The 14,550-nt window shown below is 49.2% G+C and overlaps 1 protein-coding gene across 6 annotated transcripts in view; it reads left to right on the top strand.

Moving 5' to 3' along the window:
* Positions 1-14,550, top strand: part of ALS2CL (ALS2 C-terminal like) — a 104,029-nt gene that overhangs the window by 36,119 nt on the left and 53,360 nt on the right. For all 6 annotated transcript variants that reach the window (XM_083186685.1, XM_083186684.1, XM_083186686.1 and 3 more), the window contains 3 exons: positions 5,011-5,123; positions 5,941-6,049; positions 13,718-13,907. In XM_083186685.1, the coding sequence (XP_083042811.1) occupies positions 5,022-5,123; positions 5,941-6,049; positions 13,718-13,907 (401 nt within the window). In that variant the 5' untranslated portion in view covers positions 5,011-5,021. The remainder of the gene's footprint in view (positions 1-5,010; positions 5,124-5,940; positions 6,050-13,717; positions 13,908-14,550) is intronic.

Raw genomic sequence — 14,550 nt, 5'->3', positions numbered from 1 at the left:
AAATTCTGAATTTTTTTTGGGGGGGGGGGGGGGGGGGCTTAGTTTGCTGATTGAACCAATATCGGCACCCATTTCGGCTAAGGATCGGAGTATTGCTTCAATACGGAATAATACATGGAGATTTTGTCTGAGCTGTGTAGACAGGAGATAATTGGGTGGTACCACTTATTTGGTGCTAGCCTGCAAATCTCATTGATATGCTGCAGTGGGCAGTGATACTGTGAATCATGTAATGACACTGGTAACAGATATCTCACCATGTAAGATAATAATATCTGCAGGATATTTGTTGGTCTGGCATTTTATTTGACAACAGAGACGGCCCTAGGCATAGGCAAACTAGGCAAATGCCTAGGGCGTTTGGAATGCCTAGGGGCACCAGCAGCTTCTGCTGATTAAAATAATATGCAGCATGCCTATATTCTGTGTGTGAGTGAGGTTGTATCTGCATATTTATTTATTTATTTATTAACTAACAGTTTCTTATATAGCGCACACAGATTCCGCAGCGCTTTACAGAGCATAGTTATAATCAAAAACACATAACAAATTACATTACAAGACAGTTTAGGACAAGTACATGGTTAATATGGATAGTTGCATCAGGGGACAGGACACTGAAGCAATCATCAGGGTGGCAGTGGTTTATATATTCTAAGAAAGGCACATGAGGAGAGAGGGCCCTGCTCGTGAGAGCTTACATTCTAAAAGGGGAGGGTTAGACAGACAGGGGTGCATACCTCCCAACTTTCTAAGTCCTCGAAGCGGGACGATGCTCCTGCGCGCCGGAGGCGCGTTGAAATTTTTCGGGGGCGTGGCCTAATTCCGGGGGCGTGGCCTATACTCGCGGCTCTTCCGCGAGGCCACGCCCCCATTTTGCCGCTATGGGGGCATGACCCAGAGGCTCTGTGAGCCTCTAGCCATGCCCCCAGTCCCCTGGCTGCGGGAATAGACGCTGTGCGCATGCGCACAGCGTTTATTCCCCGCTGCTTAGCAGCTGACAGGGGGGACTCCCAACAGCCCCCCCACACCGCGGGACACTGCCGCCCGCGGGTGGGACATCGGGACAGCCCCTGACAATCGGGACTGTCCCGATAAAATCAGGACTGTTGGGAGGTATGGGGGTGACACAGAAGGGGAAGAAGTGGGCATGAGAGATGGTCAGGTTTTATGCAGGAGGGTGGGAAGATGACAGCTTAGTCTTTGATATTTTAAGTCTAAAGAAGCGCTGAGTCATCCAAGAGTAGACAGCAGAGAGACAGTTGGAGATATGAGTGAAGATAGAGGGAGAGAGATCAGGAGAGGAGAGGTAGATTTCAGTGTTATCAGCATAGATGTGATAGCGGAAGTCGAGTGAGCATATAAGCTCACCCAGAGAGGATATATAGAGAAAGAGGACACCTACTATCAATGGAAGAGCAGGAGAGGTGAGGTCATTAGAGGTACAGCTGGTCATTTTCAAAACTGACAGTGCAAGTACAAGCTTTAACATGATAGTAAAAGTTGTTTGCAGATGTAAAATGCTGATGTTATGGTTGAATTGCCAGATTAAGCAGCCAGGAGTAGTATGTTGTGTGAATGAATTTAACACACTCAAAGCAGACTTTGGTTTTCTCCGTTGTTGTTTTGTCCTTCAGTTACACTTCAGTTTAACGCTGGTATAACGCTGTAGTTATGAATCAGTTTTCCCACTTTAATAACGGCCCACTTCAATCTAGGCCCACAGATAAAATCTGCCCACAGCCGTATGCAATGACTACTTAAGTACTCTAACAATGCATGAGTTCCCAATTCCCAATAATTGAAATCCACTCGCTCAGTCCCCACCCCCTACAACACATAGCAATAAAAGTGGCTTAGAAAAACAAAACTAGCATTCCAGGATACTATATATCATCTAGAATAAAAATAAATTCCCCCCTACACACAGGCTAGGTACTGTTGTAAAGTACACAGAGGAGATGTTCAGTGTGTTACCTAGTAGTACAAATCAATCCCACACAATAGATGTAATGCTCTGCAGTACAGAGGAGATGTTCAGTGTGTTACCTAGTAGTACAAATCAATCCCACACAATAGATGTAATGCTCTGCAGTACAGAGGAGATGTTCAGTGTGTTACCTAGTAGTACAAATCAATCCCACACAATAGATGTAATGCTCTGCAGTACAGAGGAGATGTTCAGTGTGTTACCTAGTAGTACAAATCAATCCCACACAATAGATGTAATGCTCTGCAGTACAGAGGAGATGTTCAGTGCGTTACCTAGTAGTACAAATCAATCCCACACAATAAATGTAATGCTCTGCAGTACAGAGGAGATGTTCAGGGCGTTACCTAGTAGTACAAATCAATCCCACACAATAGATGTAATGCTCTGCAGTACAGAGGAGATGTTCAGTGCGTTACCTAGTAGTACAAATCAATCCCACACAATAGATGTAATGCTCTGCAGTACAGAGGAGATGTTCAGTGCGTTACCTAGTAGTACAAATCAATCCCACACAATAGATGTAATGCTCTGCAGTACAGAGGAGATGTTCAGTGCGTTACCTAGTAGTACAAATCAATCCCACACAATAGATGTAATGCTCTGCAGTACAGAGGAGATGTTCAGTGCGTTACCTAGTAGTACAAATCAATCCCACACAATAGATGTAATGCTCTGCAGTACAGAGGAGATGTTCAGTGCGTTACCTAGTAGTACAAATCAATCCCACACAATAGATGTAATGCTCTGCAGTACAGAGGAGATGTTCAGTGCGTTACCTAGTAGTACAAATCAATCCCACACAATAGATGTAATGCTCTGCAGTACAGAGGAGATGTTCAGTGCGTTACCTAGTAGTACAAATCAATCCCACACAATAGATGTAATTCTCTGCAGTACAGAGGAGATGTTCAGTGCGTTACCTAGTAGTACAAATCAATCCCACACAATAGATGTAATGCTCTGCAGTACAGAGGAGATGTTCAGTGCGTTACCTAGTAGTACAAATCAATCCCACACAATAGATGTAATTCTCTGCAGTACAGAGGAGATGTTCAGTGCGTTACCTAGTAGTACAAATCAATCCCACACAATAGATGTAATGCTCTGCAGTACAGAGGAGATGTTCAGTGCGTTACCTAGTAGTACAAATCAATCCCACACAATAGATGTAATGCTCTGCAGTACAGAGGAGATGTTCAGTGTGTTACCTGTTGGAGACAAGAGATGATGAGTCAGATGAATCTGGTATAACGCTGTAGTTATGAATCAGTTTTCCCACTTTAATAACGGCCCACTTCGAATTAGTGTATTCATGGACATCACTGTAACATAGCATTCTGTATGCAGTTACAGCCATAGTCGCACACAGAATATAGGCATGTTGCATATCATTTTAATCATCGGAAGCTCCTTGTGTGTCCTGGTCACATAACAATGCAAATTGTTATTTGCATCACTCGCACAAATTTTCAGCAAAGAAGGCACCCAACATTAGCAGAACAAGCCAGGAGCTGCATGGCCTATTGAGGCAAGATGTATGAGGAAATATCTGTATCCAAGCAGAGGCAGAGGTCACAGTGTTAGCGGCTGTGCGAGTGCTGTCTGTGGGTGGGTTGGTTGTGCAATAGTGTTCGGCATATGTGTAAGGGGCATTATGTGTGTCATGTATAAATGCATTAATAATGTACAACATATGTGTAACAGGCATTATGTGTGTCATGTGTATAAGGGCATTAATAATGTGCAACATATGTGTAAGGGGCATTATGTGTGTCATTATGTGTATGAAGGGCATTAATAAAGGTTGGCATAATGTGTAAGGGGCATTATGGTTATAAGGACATTAATAAGGGTGTGTCATGTGTAAGGGGCATTACTGTGTGGTATTATCAGGGGTGCCGAGAGAAAGGGTTAGTGGTACAAATAACCCAGGCCAAAGTCTGATAGAAGGGCCTAGTGGGGGCCCTAGGCCCCCTCCACTTAAGTGACAGCAGCAGCTGCAGCTCTTCTCCTCTGCCCAGCACACACTGCTTTGTGCTGGGTTGCAGTGTGGCCATGGAGGTGCTTAAAATACAATGGGCCTTATTTTGGTTCATTCTTTCTGACAAAATCCTTCTTAGATGGACAAAACCATGTGCACTGCAGGGGGGGCAGATGTAACATGTGCAGAGAGAATTAGATTTGGGTGAGTAATTTGTTTTCTGTGCAGGGAAAATACTGACTGCTTTATTTTTACACTGCAATATAGATCTCACTTTGAAGTAAAACCCCACCCAAATCTAATTCTCTCTGCACAAGTAACACCTGCCCCACCTGCAGTGCACATGGTTTTGCCCATCTAAGAAGGATTTTGTCAGAAAGAATGAACCAAAATAAGGCCCAATATTTTCTCAGGATTTTTTTCTAAGGGTATAATGTGAATAATGTGAGGAGTAATGTACATAAGGTAAAGTGGTACTACTGTGTGATGTAACTTGAATAAGGGACACCATCGCATGATATTATGTGAATAAAGTTTCACTACTGTGTGGCATAATTTGAATTGGGGGTACAATTGTGTGGCCATGCCCCTTCCCAGCAAGAACACACCCCTGTTTGGGCCGCGCACCGAATGTGTGCACTGTTTCTATTTACAATATTGCACCAAAATGATGACTGCTATGATGAGGGGTGCTGGTGATGGGAAAGGGGAGCAGGGTCAGAGGCTGAACTAGTGGCGGTGCTAGGGGGCACCAGCTAAAATCTTGCCTAGGGCGTCATTTAGGCTAGGGCTGGCTCTGTCTGACAATATACTGTATGCCCAGCATTATTGTCTGGTTCTTATTGTTGCTTTTGAACATGTTACATTGCTTATTGTGATTGCAACATAGCGTCAGGATAGCAAACTGCAGCTTATCCATTCACTAGAAGCTACAGACATCAATGAGACCCTGAACCTTACTTTGGGGTGACTCTGAGTTACAATTTATTTTGGTTAGTTGATGAATTTCAGACCAATTCTGCTCTTTCTGTTCTAGCCCCTCAGGGGATGTCCACAGCCTCCAAAATACCATTATCGAGGAGACTGGCTCGTCGCGATGTGAGCGCTTCTAGAGAACTAAGGCGGACTATGGATGGCTCTGTCATTAAGGTATATATCAAACATTAGCTCAACATACGGAACAGTCCACTGTCGGCTCCAGATTTGGGGGAGGGGGGGCTGCAGCACTATTCAAATAGGGGAGTCACGCCCACTGCCATTCTAAACTGACTCACTGGCAGTGGGTGTGGCTCCCCTATTTGAATTTTGAACTGTGCTGCAGCTCCCCCCTGGAGCCGCCAGTAGAACTGTCCTTCTCTGAAGTCCCTGTATCTGCTCACTGGAAGGCTGGGATGGGTAAGTGTAGTCAGCGACTGGTACTCTGACAGATAAGGGGCCAGATGTGCTGTATCAAGCTTCAAAAAGTGATAAAATGGAGAGTGATAAACAGCCAGCCAATCAGTAGCTAACTGTCATGTTACAGACTGGGTGAAAATGGCGGTTAGGAGCTGATTAGCTGGTTGTTTATCACTTTTTAAAGCTTGATACATTTGGCCCTCAATCTTACAGGAGTCTTCTTGACCCAAAAATGTATTATTTTTGCATATTGTGAACTTGGGTTAATGTGGTGGAGGAGGGGAGCCCAAATTATGTTTTTGCACCTGGACCCTTAACCTACAAGTTCCAGCACTGAGCCAATAAATGGGCTCCCTCCAGGTGACCATGGGTAGAAATTGATGTTTTGTTTATTGAGTGATATTTTTGCTTTTTGTGTATCTCCATCATGGCGATCATTTCTGCTCATTTTTTTGTGTAACTCGATTACTCAGTCACGCATATGTCAGCAAGGCCCAGGTGCACTGCAGTGGTGGTCTTATTTCCCAGCTAGTGAATGGCTCTTAATGAGAAGGTCTTGTCTTGCTTGCAGAGTGCTTGCCTCACGGGGGCAGAGTCACTTTTGAAGACGGAAGAAGACTTTCTGTCGTCCCTGTCTCAGATCAACACAACTGTCTTAAACACATTCCTTCAGGTTACAGGTAAGACGCTTATTTCTGGATTACAACCTAAACTCTTTCCTGCCCAGTCTGTATACGGAGGTCGGACCTTGGATTGAGCGCATGTCTGTTTCAGTAAAATCTATATATAGTAGCAGTGGAGAGTCAATCTATAGCTCAGAGGGCGAGGGCGGACTTCACCACTGATCATAGGAAACCCTGGAAGGTCTATGAAGACATCAGGGAGTTTCCCCTTGTTTATGGAAGTCTGGGCAAAGATAATTAAATGCTCACCTGCAGCTCGGGACTGTCTCAGACCTCACCTGCAGCTCAGGACTGTCTCAGACCTCACCTGCAGCTCGGGACAGTCTCAGACCTCACCTGCAGCTCGGGACAGTCTCAGACCTCACCTGCAGCTCGGGACAGTCTCAGACCTCACCTGCAGCTCGGGACAGTCTCAGACCTCACCTGCAGCTCAGGACAGTCTCATACCTCACCTGCAGCTCGGGACTGTCTCAGACCTCACCTGCAGCTCGGGACAGTCTCAGACCTCACCTGCAGCTCGGGACAGTCTCAGACCTCACCTGCAGCTCGGGACTGTCTCAGACCTCACCTGCAGCTCGGGACTGTCTCAGACCTCACCTGCAGCTCGGGACAGTCTCAGACCTCACCTGCAGCTCGGGACAGTCTCAGACCTCACCTGCAGCTCGGGACTGTCTCAGACCTCACCTGCAGCTCGGGACTGTCTCAGACCTCACCTGCAGCTCGGGACTGTCTCAGACCTCACCTGCAGCTCGGGACTGTCTCAGACCTCACCTGCAGCTCAGGACTGTCTCATACCTCACCTGCAGCTCGGGACTGTCTCAGACCTCACCTGCAGCTCAGGACTGTCTCATACCTCACCTGCAGCTCGGGACTGTCTCAGACCTCACCTGCAGCTCGGGACTGTCTCAGACCTCACCTGCAGCTCGGGACAGTCTCAGACCTCACCTGCAGCACAGGACAGTCTCAGACCTCACCTGCAGCACAGGACTGTCTCAGACCTCACCTGCAGCTCGGGACTGTCTCAGACCTCACCTGCAGCTCGGGACTGTCTCAGACCTCACCTGCAGCTCAGGACTGTCTCATACCTCACCTGCAGCTCGGGACTGTCTCAGACCTCACCTGCAGCTCGGGACTGTCTCAGACCTCACCTGCAGCTCGGGACAGTCTCAGACCTCACCTGCAGCTCGGAACTGTCTCAGACCTCACCTGCAGCTCGGGACAGTCTCAGACCTCACCTGCAGCTCGGGACTGTCTCAGACCTCACCTGCAGCTCGGGACTGTCTCAGATCTCACCTGCAGCTCAGGACTGTCTCAGACCTCACCTGCAGCTCAGGACTGTCTCAGACCTCACCTGCAGCTCAGGACAGTCTCAGACCTCACCTGCAGCTCGGGACTGTCTCAGACCTCACCTGCAGCTCGGGACAGTCTCAGACCTCACCTGCAGCTCGGGACTGTCTCAGACCTCACCTGCAGCTCGGGACTGTCTCAGACCTCACCTGCAGCTCGGGACTGTCTCAGACCTCACCTGCAGCTCGGGACAGTCTCAGACCTCACCTGCAGCACAGGACAGTCTCAGACCTCACCTGCAGCACAGGACAGTCTCAGACCTCACCTGCAGCACAGGACAGTCTCAGGCCTCACCTGCAGCACAGGACAGTCTCAGGCCTTACCTGCAGCTCAGGACAGTCTCAGACCTCACCTGCAGCTCAGGACAGTCTCAGATCTCACCTGCAGCTCAGGACAGTTTCAGACCTCACCTGCAGCACAGGACAGTCTCAGACCTCACCTGCAGCTCGGGACAGTCTCAGACCTCACCTGCAGCTCAGGACAGTCTCAGACCTCACCTGCAGCTCAGGACAGTCTCAGACCTCACCTGCAGCTCGGAACTGTCTCAGACCTCACCTGCAGCTCGGGACAGTCTCAGACCTCACCTGCAGCTCGGGACTGTCTCAGACCTCACCTGCAGCTCGGGACTGTCTCAGACCTCACCTGCAGCTCGGGACTGTCTCAGATCTCACCTGCAGCTCAGGACTGTCTCAGACCTCACCTGCAGCTCAGGACTGTCTCAGACCTCACCTGCAGCTCGGGACAGTCTCAGACCTCACCTGCAGCTCAGGACAGTCTCAGACCTCACCTGCAGCTCGGGACTGTCTCAGACCTCACCTGCAGCTCGGGACAGTCTCAGACCTCACCTGCAGCTCGGGACTGTCTCAGACCTCACCTGCAGCTCGGGACTGTCTCAGACCTCACCTGCAGCTCGGGACTGTCTCAGACCTCACCTGCAGCTCGGGACAGTCTCAGACCTCACCTGCAGCACAGGACAGTCTCAGACCTCACCTGCAGCACAGGACAGTCTCAGACCTCACCTGCAGCACAGGACAGTCTCAGGCCTCACCTGCAGCACAGGACAGTCTCAGGCCTTACCTGCAGCTCAGGACAGTCTCAGACCTCACCTGCAGCTCAGGACAGTCTCAGATCTCACCTGCAGCTCAGGACAGTTTCAGACCTCACCTGCAGCTCAGGACAGTCTCAGATCTCACCTGCAGCTCAGGACAGTTTCAGACCTCACCTGCAGCACAGGACAGTCTCAGACCTCACCTGCAGCTCGGGACAGTCTCAGACCTCACCTGCAGCTCAGGACAGTCTCAGACCTCACCTGCAGCTCAGGACAGTCTCAGACCTCACCTGCAGCTCAGGACAGTCTCAGACCTCACCTGCAGCTCAGGACAGTTTCAGACCTCACCTGCAGCACAGGACAGTCTCAGACCTCACCTGCAGCTCAGGACAGTCTCAGACCTCACCTGCAGCTCAGGACAGTTTCAGACCTCACCTGCAGCACAGGACTGTCTCAGACCTTACCTGCAGCCCAGGACAGTCTCAGACCTCACCTGCAGCCCAGGACAGTCTCAGACCTCACCTGCAGCTCAGGACAGTCTCAGACCTCACCTGCAGCTCGGGACAGTCTCAAATGTCACCTGCAGCTCAGGACAGTTTCAGATCTCACCTGCAGCTCAGGTCTGTCTCTGATGTCACCTGCAGCTCAGGACAGTCTCAGCTCTCACCTGCAGCTCAGGACAGTCTCAGCTCTCACCTGCAGCTCAGGACTGTCTCAGACCTCACCTGCAGCACAGGACTGTCTCAGATCTCACCGGCAGCTCGGAACTGTCTCAGATCTCACCTGCAGCTCAGGACAGTCTCAGACCTCACCTGCAGCTCAGGACAGTTTCAGACGTCACCTGCAGCTCAGGACAGTCTCAGACCTCACCTGCAGCTCAGGACAGTCTCAGACCTCACCTGCAGCTCAGGACAGTCTCAGACCTCACCTGCAGCTCAGGACAGTCTCAGACCTCACCTGCAGCTCAGGACTGTCTCAGATCTCACCTGCAGCTCGAGACAGTCTCAAATGTCACCGGCAGCTCGGAACTGTCTCAGATCTCACCCACTACCTGCCACACCGAAGCAGAGGACATAGCGATGGACGTTTAGGGGTTTATTTAGAATCTAGAACAAGATCATTGAAGGGATTCTGCTTTGCAGTATGACGCGGCATGTTCCCATATGGGGAGGTGGAGGTGGGGGCAGGCAATGCATTTCTTTCTATCCCATCTGCATGTGGGGGACATACTGTAATGGAGTCTTTATTTTTACACTGCTATTTAGAGGGATAATATAGGACATATCCCCCTCCCAAATCTATGTAGCAGTTAATTAGTAACCGCAAAAACTCTAATCCATGCTCTCATCATCTCACGCATTGATTATTGCAATAGTCTCCTTATTGGCCTTCCCCAATACAGACTCTCACCACTACAGTCCATCATGAATGCAGCTGCGAGGCTAATCTTCCTAGCCAGACGTTCATCGTCTGCAAAGCTACTCTGTCAGTCACCTCATTGGTTACCTGTATTCTACCGTATTCAATACACAATTCTTTTACTCACACACACTCAGACAGCTACCTGCCTGACCACTCCATCCTTGATCCCCTTCAATCTGGCGTTCGCCCACTTCACTCCACCGAGACTGCCCTAGTGAAAGTCACCAATGACCTGCTGTCAGCCAAGCTGCGGATCACCCTCTCCTCCTCCACACACTCCAAAACATTGGCCTCTCTGGCACGGTCTTCAACTGGTTTTCCTCTTACCTCTCCAACCGTTCCTTCTCAGTCTCTGCCTCTGGCTCCACCTCACCACCTACCATCCTTCCAGTCGGGGTCCCTCAGGGTTCCGTCCTTGGCCCCCTTCTGTTCTCTCTGTACACCTCTTCTCTGGGTGCACTCATTAACTCCTTTGGCTTCCAATATCACCTCTATGCGGATGACACCCAAATCTACCTCTCCTCTCCTGATCTGTCCCCCACTGTTTTCTCTCAAGTTTCCAACTGCCTCTCTGCCATCTCCACCTGGATGTCTGAGCGATTTCTGAAGCTGAATATGGACAAAACCAAACTTATTATCTTTCCCCCACCCAGAGCTATGCCCCCTACTAATATCTCTATCACTGTTAACAACACCATCATCTCCCCTGTTCCCCAACTCCGCTGCCTGGGTGTCACACTTGACTCCTCCCTCTCCTTTGCACCCCACATCCAAGCTCTGGCCCATTCCTGTCAGTTCCAGTTACGCAACATTGCTCGCATCAGGCCCTTTCTCTCACAGAGTGCAACTAAGCGGATCATCCACTCACTGGTCATCTCACGGCTTGACTACTGTAATACTCTCCTCACTGGCCTCGCTCAATCCCAACTAGCTCCTCTCCAATCTGTCCTCAATGCTGCCGCCAGGCTTATCTTCCTCTCCCACCGCTCTAATTCTGCCACTCCCCTTCATCAGAATCTGCACTGGCTTCCATTCCCCTACAGAATCCTCTTCAAACACCTCACACTCACATACAGGGCCATCTCTAATTCCATTGCTCCATATATCTCTAACCTCATCTCCATTCATACTCCCTCCCGCCCTCTACGGTCAGCTGACGACTGTCGTCTCTCCTCCACCCTGATCACTGCTTCTGGATCACTGGAGCGCACTCCCTTGCTCTATTAGACTCTTCCTGACCCTGCAAATCTTCAAACGGGCACTGAAAACTCACCTATTCATCAAAGCGTACCCTTCCACTCAGGGCCGGCGCCACCACTAGGCAAACCTAGGCATTTGCCTAGGGCGCCGGCCACTGGAGGGCGGAAAATGCCGCCCGGGTACCTGTCCTACCGGCGCTGTCTATTTCAATCTGGCGGCGGAGGCAGCGGGGGTCCCTGCAGTCTATTAAAAATCACGAGCGCTATCCGCCGGGCTATGCGGAAGCGCTTCTAGTCTGAAAACTCTGGCAGCACGGCGCACGCTGATCTCAGCCAATCAGCGTGCTGCCAGTGTTTTCACACTAGAAGCGCTTCCGCATAGCCCGGCGGATAGCGCTCCTGATTTTTAATAGACTGCAGGGACCCCCGCTGCCTCCGCCGCCAGATTGAAATAGACAGCGCCGGTAGGACAGGTACCACCCCACACCTCACACACACCACCACCCCCCCCCCCCCCCCCCCCCCCCCGCACCGGGGCGCCCCCAGCCCGACTCGCCTGCACCTGATCTAACCACCACCCACTCGCTTGCACCTCATGTAATCTGTCTGTCTCCCCTTCCTACTAGATTGTAAGCTCCTCAGAGCAGGGCCCTCTTCCCTCATGTTGTCAAAGCCCACTTCTCTTCACATGTCACTCACAGCTCTCCTTTACTCCAACACTCAGTGACCATCTTCGTCTTCATACTCATCTCCATCATTGGCCTTAAGCCTCTAGTTGTATATTGATCTAGTCCTCACTACTTACTGTATATTTAAGCTGTAATGTGTATTGATCTGTGGCGCTCTTTACTTGTTCTCTATTTTTGTTATTTATTCAATGTTATGCCAAGTTTTGTCTCCCTGTACTGTTCCTTTGTACGGCGCTGCGAAACACTTGTGGCGCCTTATAAATAAAATTATTATAATAATAATAACACACAAAGCCATAAACCAAACTACTCCAACATACATCTCTTCTCTTATCGCAAAATTTTCCAACCTGACCTCACAAGATCTGCGTCTCTCATCTACACTCATTACTCGCTCACATTCCCGATTGCAGGACTCTGTGGAATCCCCTCCCAAGCACAATAAGACTCTCCTCCAGTCTCCAAACCTACAAGCGTTCTCTGAAAACTCACCTCTTCAGGCAGCTTATCAAATTCCAGAACGAGACACTTAACCTTCATATACTGTACCGTTCCTATCTAATCACATCCCCACTGTACAGACCACACATATTCTCTGTCCTATCCAATCACATCACCACTGTACAGGCCACACATATCCTCTGTCCTATCCAATCACATCCCCACTGTACAGACCACACATATCCTCTCCTATCCAATCACATCCCCACTGTACAGGCCACACATATCCTCTGTCCTATCCAATTACATCCCCACTGTACAGGCCACACATATCCTCTCCTATCCAATCACATCCGCACTGTACAGACCACACATATCCTCTCCTATCCAATCACATCCCTACTGTACAGGCCACACATATCCCCTGTCCTATCTAATCACATCCCCACTGTACAGACCACACATATCCTCTGTCCTATCCAATCACATCCCCACTGTACAGGCCACACATATCCTCTCCTATCCAATCACATCCCCACTGTACAGGCCACACACATCCTCTCCTATCCAATCACATCCCCACTGTACAGGACACACACACATCCTCTGTCCTATCCAATCACATCCCCACTGTACAGGCCACACATATCCTCTGTCCTATCCAATCACATCCCACTGTACAGACCACACACATTCTCTCCTATCCAATCACATCCCCACTGTACAGTCCACACATATCCTCTGTCCTATCCAATCACATCCCCACTGTACAGACCACACATATCCTCTGTCCTATCCAATCACATCCCCACTGTACAGACCACACATATCCTCTCCTATCCAATCACATCCCCACTGTACAGGTCACACATATCCTCTGTCCTATCCAATCACATCCCCACTGTACAGGTCACACATATCCTCTGTCCTATCCAATCACATCCACACTGTACAGACCACACACATCCTCTCCTATCCAATCACATCCCCACTGTACAGACCACACATATCCTCTCCTATCCAATCACATCCCCACTGTACAGACCACACATATCCTCTCCTATCCAATCACTGTCTCCTATTGTAAAGCGCAACGGAATCTGCTGCTATAAGAAACTGTTAATAAATAAATAATAGTAGTTTAGCAACTTCTGACTATATTAAGACTACATCTAAATGCAGCTCACAGAGTTTAGATTTACACTTCACTCACTTCCTGTATATTACTCAGCTTGTTGGCAGTACTCCACCGGGCCCAGTCTCGCAGTTATGGTTCTTTTATTGTAGGTGCATGAATAATAATGTCTAGGGCTGCACTGGGCCGGCCTGTGCTACTAAGAGACCTCCATGTGCACTGTTACTAAGAGCCAAGGGCCACTAGGGCCCTCAACAGGCCCCATAGTGCCCCTACAGTTTGGAAACTGCACTCTTAGTACTTGTTTCCCCATGTAGTGAAATTGCGCTGGTGACTCATAACAAAACGAATACCATGTTACATGCGTGTTACATGTCTCCTCAGATACACACAATCATCTGGGAGGGGATGACTGGAAGGCGCTGAAGCTTCTCAATGAGAGATTCCACAGCCTCTGGGAGCTGACCGCTGGCTGTTTCCAGACATTAAAGCAGAAATATGAGCTGTTAGCGGTGGACCTCCCGGACATCTACCTCATGACCAAAGAGGACCATTTCCTCCAGCGCTACATTGAGTAAGTGCACGTAGAATCGCCATCTTACTCCAGAAACGTTTCAGAAGGCACCATTGTTGCTTTGTACTAAGCCTTGTTGAGTGATAACGTGGAGAGAGATAAAGTACCAGCCAACCAGCTCCTAACCAGCATTTTTCAATTTCAGGGGTAGACCTATTAAGCAGTGATAAGGTAGAAGTGATAAAATGCCTGGTACTTTATCACCGGCCAATCAGCTCCTGACTGTTTTTTTTTAAACCCAGCCTATAACTTAACAGTCATGAGCTGATTGGCCGGTGATAAAGTACCAGTCACTTTATCACTTCTCCTCCCTTATCACTGCTTCATACCTCTATCTATCTGTAACATGGCAGCTAGAAGCTGATTGGTTGGCAATTTATCTCTGTCCCCTTTATCTCTCTACAGCTTCCCCTATATGAGGACTCTGCCTTTGGATGCACCTGGTAATGGCAGTTAGGAGCTGGTTGGAGATTCAGGGGAGGTGTATCAAGCCTCCTAAAGAGTGGGGAAGTTGCCGGTAGCATCAGCTGGCATTTATAAAGTGCATTCTATAAAATGAATCGTATTGGTTGCTACCGGCTACTACTCCACTTGACCGCTTTGTAGGAGGCTTGACACATTTCCTCCTCAGTCCTGCAGTGCA

This window comes from Crinia signifera, chromosome 5 (assembly GCF_055691185.1).
Source record: "Crinia signifera chromosome 5, ASM5569118v1, whole genome shotgun sequence".
Lineage (NCBI taxonomy): Eukaryota > Metazoa > Chordata > Amphibia > Anura > Myobatrachidae > Crinia > Crinia signifera.
Note: the sequence above shows the minus strand (reverse complement) of the source record. Positions and strands in the feature narration are given on the sequence as shown.